We start from the raw sequence: 22,839 nt of genomic DNA, 5'->3' as shown, positions 1-22,839 counted from the left end.
AGCAGAATATTTCTGATCAGTTAGAAGTATTTTGGCTGGCCAATATTGCTGAGGCACAAACTGCAGACAGCTTGTATTACATGAGATTACTCCCTTTCTCATACCTGTAAAGGAAATGCAGAATCCTAAGGACTTCATTAGTGTAATACTCTAGTTTTGCATGAACCAACATGCCATTTGACTTCAGCACAGAGTCAAAGTTTGTCTAAGCTATAATGTGTTCCACATAGTTCCATGTGGTAACGTTTTCAGCTGCAGTGATAAGCTTCTCAGTACACACTTCAACAGTAGAGTGAAGCCAGCCTTAGCCCTACTCTGGTGCTGTCTGCCGGAGACAGACAGGCCCTGATGCCAGTTCATAAAGGCCTTTAGTATTTACTAAATTCCAGTTAAATGTGAAAGATTTACAGACTGAAGACCATAACAGGAGATTTCTTTCATCATTTCGTAAGTAGATAAAATGTTTTTTCAGGTGCTTCAAAGCCTTATCCTAGCCAGAATTTTATTTTTGTTTTTTAACTTCCAGTTGATACAGTATAAGGGGGAGGGGATGAAAGAAACAGGAAAAGTGCTTTCTCTCCTTATAAGAAAAGCTAGTGCTGTGATAGTGTTTACATGACATACAGCCTGGAGAAATCCATCTAGAAGAGGGAACAAATATTTAACATTAATATATGTGTATTTTTTTTACATTGCTGTTATTCCCACTTCAGGATCAAATCTGCAGCAGCTGTCAATTACAGTAGAGCTCTGCCAGTTCACAGCAGGTAAGGATGAGGGGGGGCAAAACAGAATGCTTTTCTTAACCATTGTGTGGTGCTGCCCAGTGATACACATCACAGCTGTAGGTAATACATTGTAAAAGCAAATTCCCCAGTGTATTCACCGGACTGCAAGAAAATGAAAGATATTGATGTTAGCAAATGAGACTCCAACTAGGCAGTGTGCTGGGGGCACTGAGGTGAAGAAGGTGTTTTGCACCTCTGGTGAATATATTATCCCTTGTGCAAATGGACTGGTGCCTACTTTTAAGAGCTGTGAAGTACTGAAATAACAATTATTTCCAAGCGCTAGAAATCCCTATGGCTAGCAAAAAGTAAGCCTTGAAATAGCATTCTAGTCATTACAGAATCCTTCCTGCCTTTCACCAGACGACTGGCCCCCATAATCAGGGTAGTTTGAGCCTAATCTTATTTTCCAAATCTTACTTCTATACAGTAATGCCTTCAATCTAGGAGCTTAAAGGCTGCTAAAAGCAGACTAATGGTTACGAGGGAAATAAGGCAGAGATGAGTGTGACTTGATTATAACATGTTGACCACCTTGTTTGTTTAATGTTTGCAGTGTCTTGCCTGTTTTACATACCAAACTGATGTAATTTCAAACATACCTTGAAAATAAATCCCTTGTTTATCTCCTATTCTCCCCTATCAGTCTGCCTAAAACAAAATAAATATAACTATTACTGTGCTTGAGACCTCAAAATGAATTGAAATGGAGAAAGCACTTTGCAGGAGGGAAGCAATGTTGTTGTTTATCATCTGTGCTGCAACTTATCAGGCACAGCCAGAAAATACCAGATTTCAACAGGCTTACTAAGACAGCTTGTGCCATTCCACTTCAGGATGATCTTGCTTCAGAATATAGAGAGATTAACCCCAATCTACACTTGCAAATCTTGTTGCAAACTTTAGGTTAAGATAATTCTTTGCAGAATTGTGTTGAGATATTTATACTCAAACCCTAAAAGCAAAATGTGCTGTCAGTGCTGGCTAACCGTCATTTTTAGTGGATTTTATTTACTTCCAGGCCCCATTTGCCTCTCCAGAGCACAAGGTCATTGCTTAGACCATCAGTGGATCCTGATTCACTACCTTCAGCACTAAACCGAAACTCTGCTCTCCCTGCAAGCGTATTTCCGGCACTCTGCTGCCAGCCAGGTGACAGGCATTGCCTTATTATGTCTCAGTGTCACTTTTGCCTAGTGGTGGTACAGGGAGCAGAGGAGCTGCTTTTTAACCTGCATTAACAGCCAGATGTTTAGAGCAGTGGCTTTCAGAGCAGCCCCACAGACCTCCCAGGATCCAGCAACCTTTATTCTTTCCACATGAAACACTAACACCTTCAAGCTGCTGACAGCGACCAATTTTTCCTGAAGGATGGATTTTAAAACAAATCACACTGAGAGCTTGAACAGCTCCATCCTCAACAGCTCCAAGGCTGTTCAAATCTTTTCTCTGCCAGGTAAGTACAAAAAACAGGCAAGTGAAAATGTGCATTAGTACATAAACTATAATAGGTGTAGGCACAGGGGAAGAAAAAAGCTCACTTACATGAGGTGGTTTTGAAGAAAACCTGAATATTAATATCCATACAGCTGAGCAACATATGTATTGAAGATATGAACATATCTATGGAAACATATTCCTTATACATGTATGCATTTGAAAGGGTCTCCATGCACATATATGGAATGATATACATGCTGGTGCTTTTTCATTTTATTGTTAATGTGTCTTTGTGTTCATACATATGAAGGGAAGGAGCTGGTGTATGTGCATTTGATCAGACGTGTGTTTTAATGCACACATTTGTGAAAGCTGCTGAGAAAGTGCCTCTGTGTGGTTAGACACAACCACAAACAAAAAGCCCTTCCTCACCTTACGTGTGCCTAAGAAATCCACTGTTGTTTGCATTCAGGGCACTCATTGTCTGTTAAAACCCAGAATATTGACAAGGCTTGTCCTCATGGGTGGTCCTGGCACAGCTGACTTTTTCCTGCCTACACTTGTCTCTGCAGGCAACCTCAGCAGGATGAGCTATGGCAGGTTCATTGTGCCCACCCTGTTTGGTATTATCTGCCTGTTGGACATTATTGGTAACACCCTCATTTTCTGCACAGTCTTAAAGAAATCTGGCCCTAGCAGTAGTGTCCCAGATGTCTTCAGCAGCAGCCTGTCCATGGTGGACCTGCTCTTCTTCCTGGGCATGCCCTTCCCCATCCACCAGCTGCTGGGGAATGGAGCCTGGCGCTTTGGGGAGATCATCACTGCCCTGGATACCAACAGCTAGTTCACCAGCACCAACATCCTCACTGCTATGTCCATTGACTGCTACCTGGCCACCGTCTACCCCTTCACTTCTACCTACTTCAGGAAGCACCCTGTGGCAACCCTTGCCATCTGTGTGCTCCAAGCCCTTTCCTTCCTAGGCATTACACATGTGTGGATATATGTTCAGCTTATCCCTTTGCCTGGTGGTCTAGTAGGCTGTGGGATTTGCCTGCCAGACCCCCAGAGGGACATTTATTTGTACACTCTCTACCAATTCTTCCTGGTCTTTGCCATCCCTTTTGGCCTCATCACGGTGGCCTACAGGAGGACCCTGCTCAAGATGTCCAGGACCTCAGAAGCACTGATGAGCCAAAGATGCACCAAGGCATGAACAAAATAACTGACCGGTACAGCAGTTTCTATTTGCGTGGCCTTCTTCATTTGCTGGGCACCTTTCCACATCCTACAACTGGCCCAGCTCACCATGACTCGCCCCACCCTGCCTTTCTACTATGCCTACAATGTAGTTATCAGCCTAGGTTATGCCAGCAGTTGTATGAACCCCTTCATTTACATCTTGCTGGGCCAAAATTTCCAGAGGCAGCTTGGTGTTCCTGTAAGGCCAGCAGCTGCAGGGCAGGCTTCCCCACATGGGAGCAAAAGCGTTCAGGGGGATGCAGTTGCGTCAGGGCAGCCACTGCTACATTTGGTGTCCATCTCTGGCAAGTAGCAAGACCTGCAGCAATTAGGGTATGCCCTGCAAGCCAGCCACTCTCCTTTCCCAACCAAACACACAGGCAGTGGCAGGCAGGTGAACACCATCCACCACATCTATAGGATGGATCTTTACCTGGCCTGGAGACAAAGCAGTGGCAGCAGCAGCAGCTTTGTTTGGCCTTCTGTTCCTATTTACATCTTTCCTGACAGCTACGAATTACATTCTCCACAGAAGATGAAAAGCTTTCAGGCATTTTATTAGATTAACCCACACACTAAAAACATTTAGGAGCAAGACTCCAGACAAGCAGCAGCCCAGGGCTGAGATACCACCACCAGTTTGAAACTTGGGGAGTTTCAAGTTTACTACTTGCTTTAAAGAGGAGAGAAGGAATTTGGACTGTTCTGGATCATTCCCTCAAAAACATGGTTCAAGACCATAACATACTTTATGAAGATTCTAAACAATAGGACAACGATGTCTTCATCTCCTTTTAACACACCAGCTCCGTATCATCTTTAACAGTGGATGAGACATCATTTTCTGTCACTTTAAAGCCAGCAAAACTACCCATTTTCCAAAATTAGCAGTTGTCAAGAAGTGGAATATATATTCTCAAATATATTGAAAAGTAACCAGATTGTGAATAAATCAATCATTCCACAAGACAGTTCCGTACCATCTTGTTAGGGTACAACAGCAACCCAAGTTAAACAGTAGCTGTTGCTAAAGCACCAAGTTGCTTTGCAGTGAAAAGTAACAATTTGATTCTGTCTACATTTAAAAAAGAAATCAGAATAGTTTTACTGTTGGCATTGTGTGATATGCATGCACACATGATTGTAGTATTTCCTCACCTGGCAGCAAGCCTTCAGTAAATACACCTCTTCAAGCATATTGCTCAGGTTTTCAACATGATTTTAGGTAGCTCAGTTTTCACATCCTCATCTCAAGAATTTTAAAAGGACTTAACAGTAGAAACCACAGAGGATCCATCCTCTGACAATCAAACCACTTTGCTGCACACGGCAACCAAAAATCACTGGGCTTTAGTTTTAAAATGCTATTATTCTACTAACAGCAGGCACCTACATCCAGAAAATGGGCAAAAGCAAAGGTTCTGCACAAATCAGCTTTAAAGGAATGTTTACCTCTATAATTGATCCCTTAAAACTGCTTTAAAAGTGCTATTTCAAAAGATCACAAAGAACAGATGAAATTCTTTATCAGGAATTCAGTTGCTAGAAAGCACAACCTACTTTTAATTTATTAAAATTAAAGTAAAAAACTTCATCGCTACCTTGATTTATTATGGCTCCTATAAAGTAACCAAACATCAAACACTGCAAATGATGAAATGTACTTGTGACTATTTATATGCAGTCTGTAACCTGGAGAATCCTTATCTCCAGCTCTTTAGATTTTCAGGAGCTATTTATTTTAATAGCACATTAATTCAGCGAACAATTACACAATTACAAACCCACATAGCCAGAAATCCCTGAGGCAAGCCTGCCTGCAATAGCTTCAGGAGACCCTTCCAAAGACAGAGCAGTAAAACCCTTAACACCTGTATCAAGCTACAACACTCAAAGCTTTAGACCACAGCTCATATGCAGAAACACAGCTGAAGGGATCTAATCCTATCCCTCCTGATTTCCTTCATACCCTCACCTTCAGCAGAAGGGACCAGGCATTGCTTAATAAACCCAGCAGACACTGAAGCAAATTAATTTATTCCAGCTCAGAGTCTGGCCTCACATGAACCATTTCCTTCTGCATTTTAAATTAATTTTTCATTATGTAATTCATTCTGTCATCAGCACTTACCAGGAGCTAAAGCTGTGAATTCTCAATTACCAGCACATAAACATGGAGTGGTTTCACTCCTGCTGCCCTGACCTTTGCATGTTTATCAGTCACTGTCATTTTAAAGCTTCTTACCATGTCCTGTTAATAAGTGCTGCTTTCAGTGCTATGCCATCATATTAGCATGATTTTTGATAGGGATATGCTGAAGAAATAAAACTAGGTCAGCACAGACCAGGTGTTTTTACAGAGACAGTAAGGCCATCCCTCAAATGAGGGCATAAATTGTTTGGTTTTTGGTTGTGGTGGTTTGTTGTTGGAGGGTTTTTGGTGTTTTGTGTTTGTGGTTTGGGTTTGTTTTTTTTTTTTTGGGGGGTGGGGGGGGAGATTAATTGTTAAATACTGCAGTAGACCTAAGAAGCCCTTAGCAAGGGAGACTGGGGAAATGGTGCCAAGGCCTCATGTTCCTAGCCACTCTCTTGCCTTCCTACAGAAAAGGATCAGCCCAGCAGGGAAGGGGCAGGAGCCTTTCCCACCCTGGTGGCAACATTCCCAACTGGGGACTCACCCTGCCCAGCCCCAAGACCTAGTTCACTGGCCCTTACTCCAGACATAAACATACCTCAGTTGGCAGCCATTCCTGCAGCCCTAATCCCTACATCCTGGGGAATGTGAGACAGCCAGAGTCTTTCTAAGGACATTTGGAGCAGCCACCTCTTGTTACAGTTCCTGAAGCAGCGGCTTGAACTCAGCTGCAGAGACCGCACTACTGGCTCCATATGCAACGGGTTTATTGAGTCTCTTTTCTTATGCCTCCTCTTGCTGCACCATCATTCATGCTTTACCCTCCTATGTGTGTCAGAAGAGAGGTACATCAGCCCTGAATGCACTAAAGGAATCTTTTGTATTTGTAAAGTGAGCTTGAAAACTCCATGGTTAACACATTTCACCAGGGGACTTGGAAACACCAGCACTCATACAGGCAGCAGGAAGGAACATATGTAGCTGGGCTCCAAGGGAAATTATTTACAAAGTAGGGGAGAAAAACCAAACCCATGTTTTCCTTGATCTGAATAAGTTACACGAGTCTTCATTCAAGCTTCCCTTGCAATGCCTACAAATACAGCACAACCAAACCACCCTAGAACTAGAGAGTTAATCCTCCCAGAGACTACGGACAGATCTCTCGTGTACCACCTCTGACAGTCTTCCCCTAAGCAGACAATATCAGCCAGGGACAGGAACCAGGCAAGAACCACCTTCCTTTTGACCTGGATTGCACGCAGTGGCAGCCATCTCTTTGTCTCATCTCCCCAGCTCATAAGAATAGTACAAAAGGTAGAAGTCAAAGAGCAGAAGTAAAGCTCTTACCTTACTAAAGGTGAGGCATTTTAAACACCCTCACTTGTGAAAATCTCCAGATTCATTTATGCAAGCTATAGGAGAAATACTTCAGGGGGATGTTAGTGTTCCTCTTTTACAGAGTGTTTGCATGACAGCCAATGTAGTGTTATTTAGTAAATTCAAACAGTCCTGGAATGGAGGTTCAAACGCCATCCAGCAATAAGAAACAAGGAGTCACTTCTCTGCCTGAACACACACCAATCTTTTCCCACACTTAAGAGGAGAAAGATGGAGAGGAAAGAATATTAAGAGTATCAGCCTTTTTAGCTCAAAAGAGCTAAAAGCTAATAAAGTTAAGTACAATGTGCTGTCAAGTACATACACCCTCTTTGTTAAGCACCACTGTTCTAGCTTTTGCAGAAATACTTCATATTCCATTGAAGTGCTAAGTCAACAGGGCTTAAGTATAGTAGGTGGTTTTCTGGACAATATCTTAAGTAATCATTTCAACCCTAACCCCTCTCAGGCTGATGATAGTAGAAGTGACTTGCAAATAAATGGCTCTAATGTGAAATACAGTTTCATTGTACTTCTATTGACATTATAACTGTGATTAACAACAGCATCGAGTCTTCCTAATGATCATCTTCTCAATAATCCATGCTCTCCTCACATAGAATTTACATTAATACTTAGAAAAGGTACCCTGAAATCTGTTGTATTAAAAATAGCTCATTAAAAATGCTTGTTAAGTGAAGTAGGGGCTGTGGCGGATGAGCCCCCAGCATGTGCTATTTATGCACAGCATGCTTGACACTTAGCATTAGCAGAGTCCATCCGCTAGCTTGATCTGAAGCCCTGCATGCCTAGAGAACACAGAGCTAGACTTTTGATGACCACTGTACCTGTTTACACAAAGTTGCCAGACAATGTTTAACCTAAGGCTGTTGCACTCACTGCAACAGAGCCATTTTATTCTGACACATACAACTATATTTTTACACCTCATTTCCTTGATTGTGTAAGACAATGTAGATAAATGCAAAATAAAAAGCCCAACTGCATGACTAAAACCTCTTCACTTTAAATGGACTGCTACATTTACAAGAAATTTTAAAAAACCACAAAAATTAGTCACAAAATAATCTGAGTGCTGGAGCCCCTCTTCTATGAGGACAGGCTGAGAGAGTTGGGGTTGTTCAACCTGGTCCCTTCCAACCCAAACCATTCTATGATAGAGATATTGCTGCCCTCTACACTGAAAACTGCAATAAGCAACCACAACGACATTTTAAAAACATACACTAGCCTTTTAACAAAAAATCATTTACTATATTTCCTGACATGCTGAAGTTTTGAGTGCTATCACCTTTCATGCCAGGTTATGTAAGGAAAAATCATAGGCTTAATCTATGGGACAGTAAAACTAAAGATCCAAGACATTTGTGTGCCTCAGATATGCAGCAGATGTTTAGTAACTCAGTGTTTTTGCTCTGCTACCAGCTCTAGGATGGAGGGTTTCTAATGCATTTGCTTTTGATACAAGTCCAAACATTTGTGTTTAAAATGAAACTCAGCTGAATCTCACTACTCCCAGCACTTTAGGACTCTCTCACTATTTGGTTTAGTGCAGAAGACTGACTACTAATACAAGTCACATTCTTCACATATGACTACAGAAGTAGAGTTGCCCCTGAAAATTATTTTGGTATTAAAAAAAAGCAAAGGAAACAGTACCATACAAGTGAAGGCACTAAGCACAGAAACTGATACTGGTGACAACAACAGAGGTAGGAAAGGGCACAGCAAGTTAACAGTCAGTTTAACAGAGCTGTCCCAGTCATCAACTCCATTCTTCTAGGACATCTGTTGTAACCTAGCAGATTAGCACCCACAGATCAAAGGCAGTCTAATAAAGTTTAGTGTGGTACAACCAGTCTTCAAATGAGGTGCCATTAATGCAGAGGCAGCACTAATGCTCTCCATTCTCTCTGCCTGCAGGCTAGATATACTGTTAAACCCTGTGTGGCTGCCCTCAACCTACTATTATTTAGTTTATATGGTTACATGGTAGTTTCCTTCAAACTTATTTGTATTTAGAAAAATGTTCCTTTAGAGGGAGTAAGGGCAACATATCAAGCCAGTTTGGGTAAAAAATTTTTCCCAACATTTACAATACAGATAACATTTATAAACCTTTTAAGTAACAGCAGAATATAAGATCTGTTCTGGTAAGGGTAACATTTTTCTACTTCAGAGAACTGTTCTTGGGTTTATCATCAATGGTTAGAGTCACCAAAACAAACAACTGTTTGGTCTATAGGGAACAGAACAGTTAGATAGGGCATCAAAAAACCTTCTAAAATACATTACTAACAGCAATACATCTGCAAATAAGGACCAGACCTACAAAGACAGAGGTGGCCAAACAACAGAAACTATTGTTAACTGCACCAGAAGATAAGGTAGCAGTTAGCTGGTACACTTGCAGCATAAGAGTTTTTTCAAAAGCTTAGTACTAATTAAAGAGTATCCTAGTTTCAGCTAGGATAATTTTCTTTGTAGTAGCTAGTATGGGGCTGCATTTTGGATTCATGCTGCAAACAGCATTGATGGCAACAGCTAAAGCAGTGTGTTACATAGTGCTTACACTAAGTCAAGGACTTTTCCAGCTTCCCATGCTCTGCCAGGTGCACAGCCAAGACGGCTGATCCAAACTGGCCAAAGGGATATTCCACACTATATGACATCATGCTCAGCATATAAAGCTGGGGAAGGAGGAGGAAGGGGGGAAATTTGAAGTGATTGTGTTTGTCTTCCCAAGTAACTATTATACATGATGGAGCCCTGCTTTCCTGGAGATGGCTGAACACCTGCCTGCCAATGGGAAGCAGCGAATGAATTCCTTGGTTTGCTTTGCTTGCATGCAGGGCTTTTGCTTTACCTGTTAAACTGTCTTTGTCTCAACCCATGAGTTTCCTCACTTTGACTCTTCTGATTTTCTCCCCCATCCCACCACAGGGGAAATGAGTGAGCAGCTGGGTGGTGCTTAGTTGCTGACTGGGGCTAAACCACAGCAGAGAGGCAGATGTCAAGCATCTGCTCATTAGTGAAATAGCTAGAAATCCTGAAGCTGATGTTCAGTATAAAAGAACCAGACCAGGCTGTCACTCACTAGCTACACATCCAGCTCCTTTGGATACCCATGCCCCTGCACCAGAGGTGGTCTGTTGGCTACATAGCAGTTCCCTCTTAGCCAGTCTAATACAAGGCAAGCATGGCTAGTAGGAAAGGCAGCTGTGCTCGACAGCAGCAGTTATGCCAGAGCAAAGGGGAACAGGGTGTTCAACCTGAGAGTACAGAAGGGCGATCCCAGACCACAGCTCAACAGCCATGAATTTAACATACCACCACTGAACTTCATTTAGCCTCAAGAAGCTTGTGATCTTTGACTCAAGTATAGTTAAAAATCAGCCAGTGAACTTAAAAGCTTTACTGCAGAGACTTCAGCTCCTCAGGAAGAGCTGGTGCATTGAAATCAAGCTTGAAGGCATAAACCAGCAACAAGGAGCTACTTTTACATGGTCACTTTCTAGTCCTCAAGGTACAAGTACATAAAGTTAAGTTATTCTAGGACAGCTTATTCAATCACATTTAGCCATCCCTGCCCGTAGTGGTGAGGCATGAAACCAAATAAAGAGTGTCCCTGCTTCAAACTGGTTTGCTATTTTTGAAAACAGCATACTTAAAGCTACATAGATAACTCAGCACATTCTCTATCATCCAAGTCACCTGTAACCACTTCAATGTGGTCATCAGGTTTCTCAGATGCGGAAGTTCATTTTACACATTGAAACTAAGCTTGAGTTTCAGGTAACTAAAGGTCTCTAAGCCTCTGGGATAGAGTACATCAGCCTATGCCAGAGGGCACTCCATGAGCATGTTTTAAGCTAGAAAATAACAGCAGAGCCATGAAGTGTTTGAATCTAGAAACCTTGACAAACTGACATCACTCATTAATAATGTGGCAGCTGTCTTGGTCTTTCAAAAAAAGACTCAGCAGAAGATTTGCTTGTATTTTACAGTCAGTTGATTCATTTCCACTGTCACTAACAAGCCTTAAACTATATGCTATGCGTATAAGCTATAGCTTACACATTGCACTCACCACCCCTACAATGCAAAGACTTGATTTTGACAAGCCAAGGTAAAAGTACAGTCAGTCATAACTTCACTTGGTTCTGAAGAGCAATGTGGCATTGAGTACTGCTGCATAAACTAATCTTTAGAAATTAGAGAGTGACGCTACTACCTGGGTCATGTATCTGTACTTTTACTTAAGTACCACAAAACATTCACTGAGCAGCTACCATTTGCCCATATTAAACCCTTATGTTAAAAAAAAAATCTAGTTTCAATGTTGGAGTTATCTAGATGACTAGCATGAAGTGAAATTCACAGATGGGCTTTGATTCTGCAGAGTAGGTATCATGAAACACCACTTGTTTTCATATAGTCCCAGCTAAATAGTAGTGAATTTATATTGAGTATTTGGTTACTGCTGTAAAGGGTCTAGATGATGCTGAATTACCAGCATTAGGCCTAAACACCACAAGTTTACTGCACAGTTGTTAAAGAACACTGCTTTGCCTTAAAGTAATATTTTTCTTCAGTTAAATCCCTTTCTACAGTTAAATCCTTTTCTACAGTCCTAGGAAAAGGCAGGAGAACTCTATACAATCTTACAAGAGCCCAGTTCCCACAGTATTAGAAGAAATGAAGTGATACCCTGTCCATGAGGGTACCCCATAATGTGAGCTAAGGAAGCCATCTAGTATAGGGGAAGCTTCCATTGAGTCTAACCCAAAAAGCTTAGGCTTTCAAAGGCTTCAGTTAGAATGCTTTGTCAAGAGACATTGAGAGCAGTACCACTGCTCAGCAAGACAGACATTCATAGTTGTCCAGTCCAGTTTCTTGAATGCTCTACAGCAACAACTCCAGAACTATACAACTCATCCAGAAGACACTTGCAATCCAGGTTTATTTGCAAAACTACACTAACATACCACATTTACCAGGAATGCTCTTCTCTTTAGACATTTAAGAAAAGCCAAAAATAGTATTGTTATGGCCACCAGAGAGAGAATGCTAACAGTGGTCGTTGTAATGACAATCCATGCCTCCTCACTCAAGAGGATGCTCCCTACAAAGCAAAGAGAAAGATATAGTTGGTGGAGACAACTCTTCACTAAGCCAAGCAGCATACATTAGCACCACACTTGCTTAGTACCTTGAGTTGCAGACCATCCTTCTGGCACAAGGAGGACAGGACCCCACAAGCTCACCAGTGCTGAGTTCACTCCTGGAATCCCACTCTCTACAACAGTAATGTAGTAGAGGTTAACCCAGAGGTTAACAGCAGGTTATCTTGGATAAGTTCAACCTGACATCTGCTTAGACAGTACCTCGCTTGCTTCTAGATTGCCGTGGGCATCTCATCATACACAGAGGGGAATCCGGTTGAAAACGGTCACAGATCAGGACACTGCAATGGAAGTATACCTGGGACAGAGAATGAGAGGTCCATTCATTCTGGGACAATAACTGCCCTTGCTTACCGCTCTAAGGCAGCAAACATCACTTACTAGGCCAGGGAGGGCTTTGTCACCAGAAACAAAGACAAAAGTCTTCACTTCCAGCCTTTGGCGATAGTTAGCATAGCTGACACCATGCCCCACAGGGTGAAATACAGTCCTGTAGCTGTCCAGGTCATACTCACACCTGCAAATGGTTAAGCAGCAGCAAGTCAGAACAACAGGGTGGAGATCAGTGGTTCATGTGTTGGTTTTATGGGTTTCTGGGGGTTGTGGTTTTTTGAGTTTGATGTAGATGTGCTGAAGACCTCCTACGATTTTCAGCATATCAGGGCAGCACCACTAAAGTATCTTGAAGGCCACCTGAAGTAAAAGCTCCTGTACCTGGGTCTCTGTTCCCAAGGGAGAGACAGGGAATTAGGGAATCCTCCCACATGCTGCCAAGAGTGCTTTAATTTCTCTTGCAGGACACTTACCCATCAACAACAATATTCCACTGGGGAAGTGAGCTTGGATCTTGGGAAGCTGTTGCCCAGCAGTCATCCAATACCAAATGGAGGTTGGGATCATTGCGGTTCAGGACCTGAACTTCCAGGAAGATGGGCTGCCGTAGGTACCTTACTATTGGGTACTGATCATCACGGTATGGCTGCCTGTATGAGTTGTCTGCAAAAAACAGTTTTGTTAGATAAGTCAGTGTACGAAAAGTCCTGAAGTATTGGTCTAGAGATCTTCAACAGCAGGCAGTTCACCAGCTGTAGTTTGTCCTGGAGTGACAGATTTAAGGCATCTGCCTCAAGTAGCATGGGTGGGAGGGAAGAAAGCACCTCAGGTCATTAGGAGCCCATGCACCAGAACAATTCATTCATACACCCTCCCCCTTCCCCCCCCAGCTCAGTTGCTTGCTAGCCACCTGAGCCCAGAGTCAGATTTACCTGGGTAGCTTAGAAGAACTAAGGAGAGGGGACCTTCGTTCACTGAGGAAGCCAGAGAAGGAAGGTTGTCTACCCTTATAGTAAGAGAGGCATCACCATTCCTGAAGGAGCACAGGACTGTTAGCCTGTAACAAGGCATGAGCAGGTGAGTCTTATGAACATATCTAGGATATCCAGGACTAAGTATTACCTAAAGAGGTTTCCAGACACACCTGAGTTCACTGTCTCTTGAGATCCTGCGCAGTGGAAGGTCTGCCCATAATGCCCTCACCTCATTCTCATAAACAATCTTCTCCCCATCAAACTGTGGGGAAATAACAGCATTTATGAGGGCATTCCCAGTGTATGAAGCCCTCCCCATCAATCCTGGCTACATACTTACCCAATACCTGGTCCCACATCCATTCAGTGGGACATGAAACCAAACTCTGTCATTCAAAGGTGACTTAAAGGCTGGCCGGCATGCAGGATCTCTGAGTCTAAGTGTATCCAAGTCTAGCAGTGGTATAGTACTCTCAGCAAGGATTTCAAAATCCATGTACCCATCCTGGGTGCATACAGCAGCTGTAACAGACATTCACATAAGTTGTTATGCCTGTCATTGACAGCCCAGTCTGCCAAGAGCTGTTGTGTTCTGGCTAGAGATGAACTAGCCCTTCACAGGAAAGTTTAACAGCAAGCCATGCTGAAGGATTACCATCTGAGCAGCACATGGGCTGAGTCCACTGCAGTAGTTAGTCACTTACCTATTGGTACATGCTGGTCACAGGGGCACTCTGGGTGCATCACCATTGTCACAGTCTCCCCATGAAAGTAAAAAGACAGTTTCAAAGAAGTCATGTAGAACTGAAGTCCTGAGCAGCTCTCCCCATGTAGCTGAAAAACAAGAGTTACTTCCTGGAGTGTAACTACAAGAGCTCATTTTAACACATGCATGTGTTAGTGTTTCACTTGCTCTGGGGCCATGGTGCCCTAGTTTGCTAAAAATGCAGGTTTGTTAACTTGCATTGCTCCAGGCATGCAAAATACCAAGCCACTTGAAGAGGAATATTTTCACCTCCAGCTTTTTTACCAAGAGACTTTACAAAACGTAAGTTACCTTTGAGTGATTACTATCTATTATAAAGTCAATTTACTTTCATCTTAACCACAACTGCCCTCAGCCAGCCACAGTGCACATAGCTGTCTTGACAGGTACTTAGTCAAGGTCAAAGATGTGCGCTCTGGTTCTCAGTAAGTGCCAGAGAGTTGTGATCCCACCAGCTCCCGTGACTTGAGGATCAGAACTCACCCTGGACTTCAGGAGTCCCCTGTTAATATGCATCTTAACCCCTCTCTGTGTGTCCACAGCAATCCCATTTTCCTGAAGCTGGTCCATGGGGATGGTCTTATCCTCTACACTTACAGCCATAAGGATCCCCGGGAAGGCTGGGAGGGCAACAGTCATGTGTGTTGCATTACAGGTTGCTGGACCTGCAACAACATCTTTGTTAAATATAACACCAGTTTCCTCAGGCCAGAAGCAGGACAGGTTCTACTTTTTCCATGCATTACCTGGTGCGCAAAGCATTCTTGACTCCACAGTCAGTCTATGTTCAGGAGGGCCATATGTGAGCCTGACTGCCACAGTGTAGAGCACCTTATCATTGTACTGGCAAAGATGAAACACGTTTATTAGAAAGTACCCAGTTCATAAACCATCACAAGACCAACCCTGCAGGGCCATATACTATGTCTAGTTCAGGACTGCTGCTGTGCACATTTGCAACAGCGGTTTCTTCCCATCTCACCTTTTCAAAAAGGCTCTGCTCATGACACTGCCCTTCAGATGTTCACAGGACAGGCTATAGTTAGGAGCCCACTTATCTCAGTACTTGTCAGCTGTTCTGCGGAGGTGCACACTGTGCTTCCCCATTTTATAGGGCTGGGCAGTTTACATGTTTCCACATGTCTACAGGAGGGAGATACCTAGCCTCTGTTAAAGCTGCACTCTCTCCTCAGGGAGAGTTCTTTGTCACCTACCTTGTAGGAAACAACTCCAGTGGCAGTAAAGGCCACCTGAAAGATCAGATTGTGGCCATCAGCTAGAAAATTATAGCCTTGCTGCATGGCTTGCCCAAGGCTCAGCTGATGTATTCTGGTTCCATCATCAATTGACAGAGTCCAGGTCATTGGAGTTGCTGGAACCTGAAAGCAGGAGATCTTTCCTTAGAGAGGGAAGGCATATCCACATAGAAGCAGGAAGACATAACAATTCTTCACCCTACAGGGCTGCCACCTTGCAGGTCTTACATTCAAGCTCCCCATATTGATAGTATAGAATTAAGCTTCCCAGCAAGGCAGTTACCCCAGAAGAGGGAACTATTCTAGCTTGGAGACACGAGACTCAATTTAGATCCAAAACCCATGCATTCCCATGCCCTCCCTTAGCAAGACAGAATGCACATACCATATGCTCATCACTGAGGCTTGGAATGAGTCTTGGGAAAGTAACCTAGAACACAGCACAGGGGTTAGACCACAGGAACAGACAGCAGCCGCAACCTTACAACTTCCTAAGAAAAATATTCACTATAGTTTTCCAAAGCAGGCATCTGGTACCAGTATCCCAGATTGCCCTGCAATAGGGTTGAAGCCAGGCCATGTGCATCATTAATGACCATTTGCAAACTAGCTCTTCAAAGAGGTAGTTGTCATGCCAAGATGGACATGCAGCCAACAGACCTCCCTGAAGCTGGCTGGAGCTTCTGCAGATCCCAGCCATGCAGTTCCAGGAGACAGCCATCCCATCTCACAAGCCTCTAAACAGGATCTATAGCACTCCTATTCCTCTACTTACTGCCATGAAGTCTTTTGTACAGTTTGTTGCACCAGCAAAGGAAGGAGTAGTGATTTCATCTGCATGAACAGTATTGCAGTGAGTGCTGTAGGTTACATTCTCCTCTCCCATAGTGTCATTCACCATCAGCCTCAACCTTAGCTGGTGCTTGCCATGCTATAGGAAAGAGACATTAATTAGAAAGAAGCAGCATTGCTTACTGCAGCATGATGACAACTAAAAGCCTTTGAGACTAAACTGTGACTTCAGGGTTGTTTTAAGTGTTCATACCAGTGCGAGGACCCAATGAACTGTCATTTTAGAAGTTTATGGAAAAGGATAGGTTCTCTAGGAAAGCATAGGTTAACAAGACTAGGTTGAAAAGCAGAAGGTACCAAGAAGACTGCAGGAGTCAAGAAGAAAGCCTTCAAGGACTGGCAGGCAGTAATGCCAAGGAGTCAGCTGTTCAGGAAACAAGTTAATAAATGCCAAAAATCAAGAGTCTTGTGGTATTTCAAATGCCTAAAAGCAACCAATACCAGCAAATCTTCTGTTTCTGAAACTAGTTTGGGTTGGTCCCCCGCATACTACTCTACCTCAATAGCTATGAATAGCATGCATGTTAATTGTTCTATCAATATACATATGAGTAAATAGAGTGGTGCTATGAAACTCCTGGACCTTGTCCAATTCCTTACAAGATGTTATTTAACAAAGCTCTCAATTCCTTCACAGGAGAACACAACATTTGTGGCTGTGTCTGAGAGGGTTTAACCCACAGTTGAGAAGTATTACAGTAACAGTTTAGTTTTTAACTGTTTCTGGCATTAAATGGTCTTACAGACTAGTTTAAGCATTTCCAGTATTGAAGAAAGTTAGAGCTAGAAACCCTATTAAACCCAGTCCTGGCCAGGAGAAAAACCACACTCCATCACAGCACCCTCCCAGAACAGAGATCCCTTTACCTCCAGGCTAGTGCAGTTGGCAAACAGGACACTGAGCAACAGCCTCTCATAATCCACAGTGTGGTCACAGGACACTATCTCCTCACCACTCACATCTAGGAAGAAGATGGAAGGTTAGCCCTGCAGGCAGGCATCTGCTTTCAAGCTACAGTAGAAGGACCAAGCCAAGCCAGTAGCAATACCTACCCACAACACACACATGCCAGGAGTAGTTACCAAGCTCTCTGGAAAACTCAACTTCCATCCCATCCCTGTGACAGGTCACACTCTCTGCAGAGGGAAGACAACAATTAGCTCCACCATCACCCTCCTGGAGGCACACACCCTCCAAGGTCTCCAGCTAACCAGCTGTGCTTCAGAGACCCCTTCCACACTAAGACAGAGGGGAAGCAGTCCCAAGCAAACCTAAAGCCCACATCCATATCACTACCAGCCCAGAGATGCCTCATTACCCAAGAGATCCTGATCTCCCAGGCCATCAGCACAAGGGGCTAATGGCAGCAAAAATCCAAACAGGAGCAGCCACCTGCAAGATAAACAGGACCAAATGAGAACACAGAGAAGAAAAAGGAGGAAAAAAAAATACCCAGCAAAACATCCAGTTGTCTATGCTGCCTCCAAACCCTACTCACCACACCAGGGATGTGCTTAAGCACTGCTGCCCCACAAACAGCCCCATCTTCTCACTGCCACCACAAGCTTGCTCTTCAGCTGTCCAGGGAGGATTATATAGGACCTGGTGCAGGCTCACACAGGTGCAGCCTTTCTGCTGCCTGGGGGACTGACAGCTTGCACCTGCCCCTCATTGAGATGCAGTCTCCTTGCTGTGAAGAGAAGGGCTCCCACGAGACCTTAAGGTGATATTAAACCTTTGGCATGGGTTGTTGTTTCCTTCTATTTTTAAGGCATTTTTTTCTTGCTCTGATAATTTACTCCCTTTATTCCGTTGTCAGATGTTGCACAGAAGAATGCATGTCTTTTGGCGGTAATTTTTTAAAAAGGAGATTTCTGTGCCACTTTGATTTTCTGATACTTAAAACAATTCCACCAGCAGATTTGTATGTAACTAAGAATATTTTATTCCTCTGTATGTGCAAATCTGCAATGCTGATACAGATCTATTTAGGAGAAAAACATGAGTGGCAGGTTAAGGAAGAGAAGTCCTAGATCAGATCTTAGACTAGAAGCTCTCTGGAGGCTTTGGTGAGACAGTCATTGTTCAAAGCTGTGGGGAAGAGGCCTGGGAAGAAAAAAATCTCATATTTATGTTATCTTTCAGCTTCTCCAATGCTTTTGAATTCAGACAGACTTGTAAAGAACTCCCAAAGAGTCATCTTTTTAAAAGTCCTTGAATTCTTGAGATGTGAGAAAGCAAAAAGATAGATCATAGGAATAGAGGAAAATTAATATTATGAAAGAGTAATTTAGGAATGGGATGTTAAATTAGGCTTCAGGGAATAATAAATTTTGTGTTACTGTACCATGTATTAATGTAAAATATATTAATTTATATTTCTTTTTACAGTTATAGACCTGTGCCTAGAGCAGATTTTAGAGTTTCCAGCCCAATTTAGAGTTTAGATTTATAGTTTCCCAAACAGTAGCCTCATTTCTCTTAAAGATTGAGAGTTGTGAGAAAGAGCTTGTCTATCTACTGCTGGTAGGTACTGAAGTGCTTGGAACTTGTGTGGGACAACAGCATGGTGGAGGCAGGTAGCTGCAGAGTGTGTGATCGCCATCAGTGCTCTATGTAGCAAAGTAATATGATCCATACAGGCAGAGCAGATGACTACTGTAAGTAATTTTAAAATATAAATTCTTTAGAAGCATCTCTTTAACTCTTATCCTTGTGACAACATGGCAAATGCAGGGTTAAAGCTATTATGCAAGTGGGGATACCAAGTGTGCACGATGCAACTCATAGCAATAAGCAGTCACTAGCTGAGATCCATAACCATGCCAGAGTAAATAGCACCTGATTTTAGTAGCACAAAAAGAAATTGCATTTCCGCTTTTGCCATCAATAGGATTAGCATGCGGATAACGTTTGGCAAGAAATTAACTTCCCAGAGACTCATGAATTCACAAACATACATCATGTACCTTTCTTTTTCTCTCTTTTTTTATAATGAAATTGTTTTCAGAAGCAATGATTATACAGAAACTAATGAAAAAATCTCTGAAGTCACACGCAACTTTATTGTATTATGTATCTATTATTATTTAGCTTGGGTTTAACTGAGACAGTAGGGGAAAAAAGGTGTTTCAATACACATCCTTTAAAGAATTACACAAACAAGGTACTTTCAGGCAGTCAAATCTAATGTAAAGTTAAATTTGTAATTTCCCTGCCCCTGATTCCCAGCTTTGTTAAATTGGTGGAAAAGCTCTAAGTTCCAGGGAGCTTTGGATCATGTTCTCAGAGTCTGGCTGACCCTGGGCTGGTAAAAGCTCTGTCTTGCGTCATGCCAGAGTGATGCTGCTAGTGTGGGAGAAACCTGCATTGGCCTGGGCAGCAGCAATGCAAGGCCCTTCACAGAAGGACAGCCTGTCCTCACCTGCTACAGTTAACTCAGGGTTTTATCAACTCCCAAATGCCTTGTAACAGGCTGTGGCTTGTGTAGCTGAAAGATAATGTTGGGCCAGACAACATTTAACAGTTAGAGCAACACTATCGCCACAGTCACCAACTGGTTTTGCCCTGTGGTGCAAGTTAGCAGCTTCTAATATCAATCTTCAAGCATGCAGGTTTGTAGGATGTAATTCATCAGCATGTGCTAAAATAATTAGTTGTTGCTTCACTTAACAAGTCTGAATTTACAACTTAAGCTAAAGAGAAAGGACAGCCATTCCTTCTTTCAAAAAATTCAGTTCCACCTGTCCAAGTTGCTGAACCTGTAAAAATAACTATGGCCTGAGTTACAAGTCAACAGCTAATTCATATCCTGAAACACAAAGCTATCTCCATGGCTTTCATTTATTTTTTCTGCTGCAAAAACCTGCAAGGTCTCCTCTTCCAATCCTCTACTTTTTTCATTTATTTGTTTGATTTTCTAACTTTTGGGGAAAAAAGCATTGCCCAAGAGCACTGCTGAACACCCCTGAGCATTGGGGCATTGCATACCATCTCTGGAGAGCACAGACCACTTCAACATAGATGCACTTTCCTAGGGGCTTTGGCTGTCCCTGTCCCTCACACACTGGCAGCAGGACAGCATTTGAGGCACCAATGAGCTCAATGTATCTTCCCATGGGACTGTTTGTAGCACCGATGATGGTATTATGGAAAAAAAAAACAAAACAAAACAAAGAAAAAGTCTTCAGCAATGCAAAAATCCCAAATGCCAGGTCAGGACTCCTGTGTTTGAGCATTTGCAGCAAAAGCAGTTATTGCAGATGTCACTCCGATACAACAGATAATGTCACTGTTTCTAGCCCTACAGAAGTTCCCCAGTCTGCTTTTATATGCCCAGTACGGCCAGGCATTGAGGAGTGCAGGTGAGGAGAGACAGGGATTTTGTAGAATTGCCTTTACTCCCTTCCAATTTTATGTATCTTTCCGTATTGATTAGGGCCTCGTTCCTGAAATGATGTGTGCAGACAAACTGCAAGGGCTGCCCTTGGACCTCCGACCTGAGCACGGTAACACCTGAACAAAGATCACATCGGGATGGGTCTCAGGCACCATCAGCATGAGTCACACTCAACTTTGCTGTGGGAACAGGGCTGCTCAGGAGGTCATCCAGTAACACTGTCCTTGGGCACAGCAGTTTTGCCTCTCTAAGGAGTGAAGAAATAAGCTTTTCTTGTTGTTTAAATGTTGTCATCACCTCTGAATTGTGTAGCCACAATTATCCCATGTGACTAATTTCATTCTTCTCTAAGACCGTTAGTTCCAAGGATCTCATTAGACAAGCAGAGACTTACTTGCCTCCCCTCATATGGCCTTTACCATACCACATTTGGTGCTTACAAAAGTTGCAATGAGGAAGTGTTGTGCTGGGTAACACCTCAGGCAAAACAGATGGCACAACAACATCGCTGTTCAGACCGGACCCTGAGTGATCTAGAAAACATAACTAATGATGCTGTAGTCTTTCAATCTAAATAGTTTAACTGGTAATATTTTATTTAAGACAGTTATAAAAAAAAATTAAGCAATAATGAAAGACACAGAAAAATCCAGTAATAAATCAAAACTGCTAGTTAAATAATTCATTAGCTTACAACACCACGTACCATGACAGCAGAGTTTCTCCTGAGCCTGGTAAGACATTTCAATTGGAAGTAGAATGGTTTTGAAGTTCTTTTCAACCCCCAAAAGAAAAGCTTCATTCTAACTACTGAGGGAGTTTTTAAAGTTCACAATTTTGAGCTTCAATCTCAAAGGAAAAATCTCCATTCAGGCTGAGAAATTTAGCTCATTTGATGTTGAATCATTTATTGCATTTTAAGTTGAGGTTTTTGGATGGGACAAAGATGAACAAACACCAGGAGTTTAGAAACAGATGGAGATTTTGTTTGTTCTTTTCTTTTTTCTTTCTTTTTTGTGATGCCCACTTTTGTGACATTAATAATAATGAAGCTCGCAAAGTCCCAGAGTTTCTCTCCAATTGATATGGGTTTTGCTTTACCTCTAATTAAAACTTGGAACAATAGTTTCCCACTTAGCATCATACAGAGAAACTTTCTTTTAAAATCAATATTTTCAGATGTTAGATGATAAAAATTACCCTGAGATCAACAGTTTGTGTGCTGAATCAATTAACAGAAAAGCAAATGTATGTACTTCTGTAGAAGAGGTCAATAATTTTGAAAAATTATAAGGTCTGTTTTGCCACCAACTCACTTTCATGGGTGTAGCTAACAATGCAAAATATCAATGTACAAGAAAAACGCTGTCTCTTCTACCAGGCACTGGTGTTATATGCAATATGTGCTTTGATGATCATTTTACACTCTTGAGAGTAAAAAAGCTTACACTACCCAGTAAAGGAAATAAAATTCAGTGGCATCAAGAAACAGCTTATGTAAAATATACATGGAAAAGTATATGTATTACTTGTCTTTGTTCTGCAACAGCTAGGTTTTTTTCTAGTAGCTGTAAATTTAACTCAGTTCTGAGCCTGGTTAAATGGAAAATTGAAAAAAATGACTGTATTTTTATTAGAAAAGTATTAAGGGCAATGCAGGGAACTTGAAAAAGGGCTGAGGGTAAAGCTGTCTTCTAATGCAGGGATGGAGGTGGCCTGGGTGAAGCACAGCCCTTCCTCACTGCTCTGAGATGGCAGGATAGCACCGGGAATGGCTGCGTCTGTGGATGACATGAAGGAAAACCAGGGCTTTAGTTTACTCCTACCTAGACTCGTTTATTCAAAGATTCAGACTTGTCACAGGACCTGACTGACTCTCCTTGTCCTCATGGAGGAAAATGTTGGTACAAGTTTGTTCCTGAAGAGCTCTTCAATCCCTAAGAAAATCACAGAACCACAGAATGGTAAGGGTTGGAAGGGACCACTGGAGATCATCTTGTCCAACTCCCCTAATTAAAATAATTAAGAGAGAAAGCCCATTTGGAGAGGCCTCTGCTGCATTACGTAGGT

The 22,839-nt window shown here is 42.4% G+C and overlaps 1 protein-coding gene and 1 pseudogene across 1 annotated transcript; one reads left to right on the top strand and one right to left on the bottom strand.

Moving 5' to 3' along the window:
* The first annotated feature begins 2,159 nt into the window (after window positions 1-2,159).
* On the top strand, window positions 2,160-3,783 carry LOC142062969 (melanin-concentrating hormone receptor 1-like; annotated as a pseudogene).
* An 8,157-nt stretch (window positions 3,784-11,940) lies between these two features.
* On the bottom strand, window positions 11,941-17,501 carry ZP2 (zona pellucida glycoprotein 2). The gene is made up of 16 exons (XM_075106224.1): window positions 17,423-17,501; window positions 17,237-17,331; window positions 16,293-16,448; window positions 15,903-15,947; window positions 15,476-15,640; window positions 15,008-15,104; window positions 14,745-14,926; window positions 14,200-14,329; window positions 13,836-14,017; window positions 13,666-13,757; window positions 13,454-13,578; window positions 12,995-13,184; window positions 12,570-12,705; window positions 12,390-12,486; window positions 12,215-12,301; window positions 11,941-12,127 (listed from the first exon to the last, which is right to left on the bottom strand). Exons 1-16 carry the CDS (start codon window positions 17,478-17,480, stop codon window positions 11,982-11,984), a joined length of 1,983 nt encoding a protein of 660 aa, XP_074962325.1. The 5' UTR covers window positions 17,481-17,501; the 3' UTR covers window positions 11,941-11,981.
* Window positions 17,502-22,839: the final 5,338 nt, after the last annotated feature.

Source organism: Phalacrocorax aristotelis, chromosome 10 (assembly GCF_949628215.1).
Source record: "Phalacrocorax aristotelis chromosome 10, bGulAri2.1, whole genome shotgun sequence".
In the NCBI taxonomy this organism is placed as follows: Eukaryota; Metazoa; Chordata; class Aves; order Suliformes; family Phalacrocoracidae; genus Phalacrocorax; species Phalacrocorax aristotelis.
The sequence above is the reverse complement of the archived record's forward strand: the minus strand, read 5'-3'. Positions and strand labels throughout refer to the sequence as shown.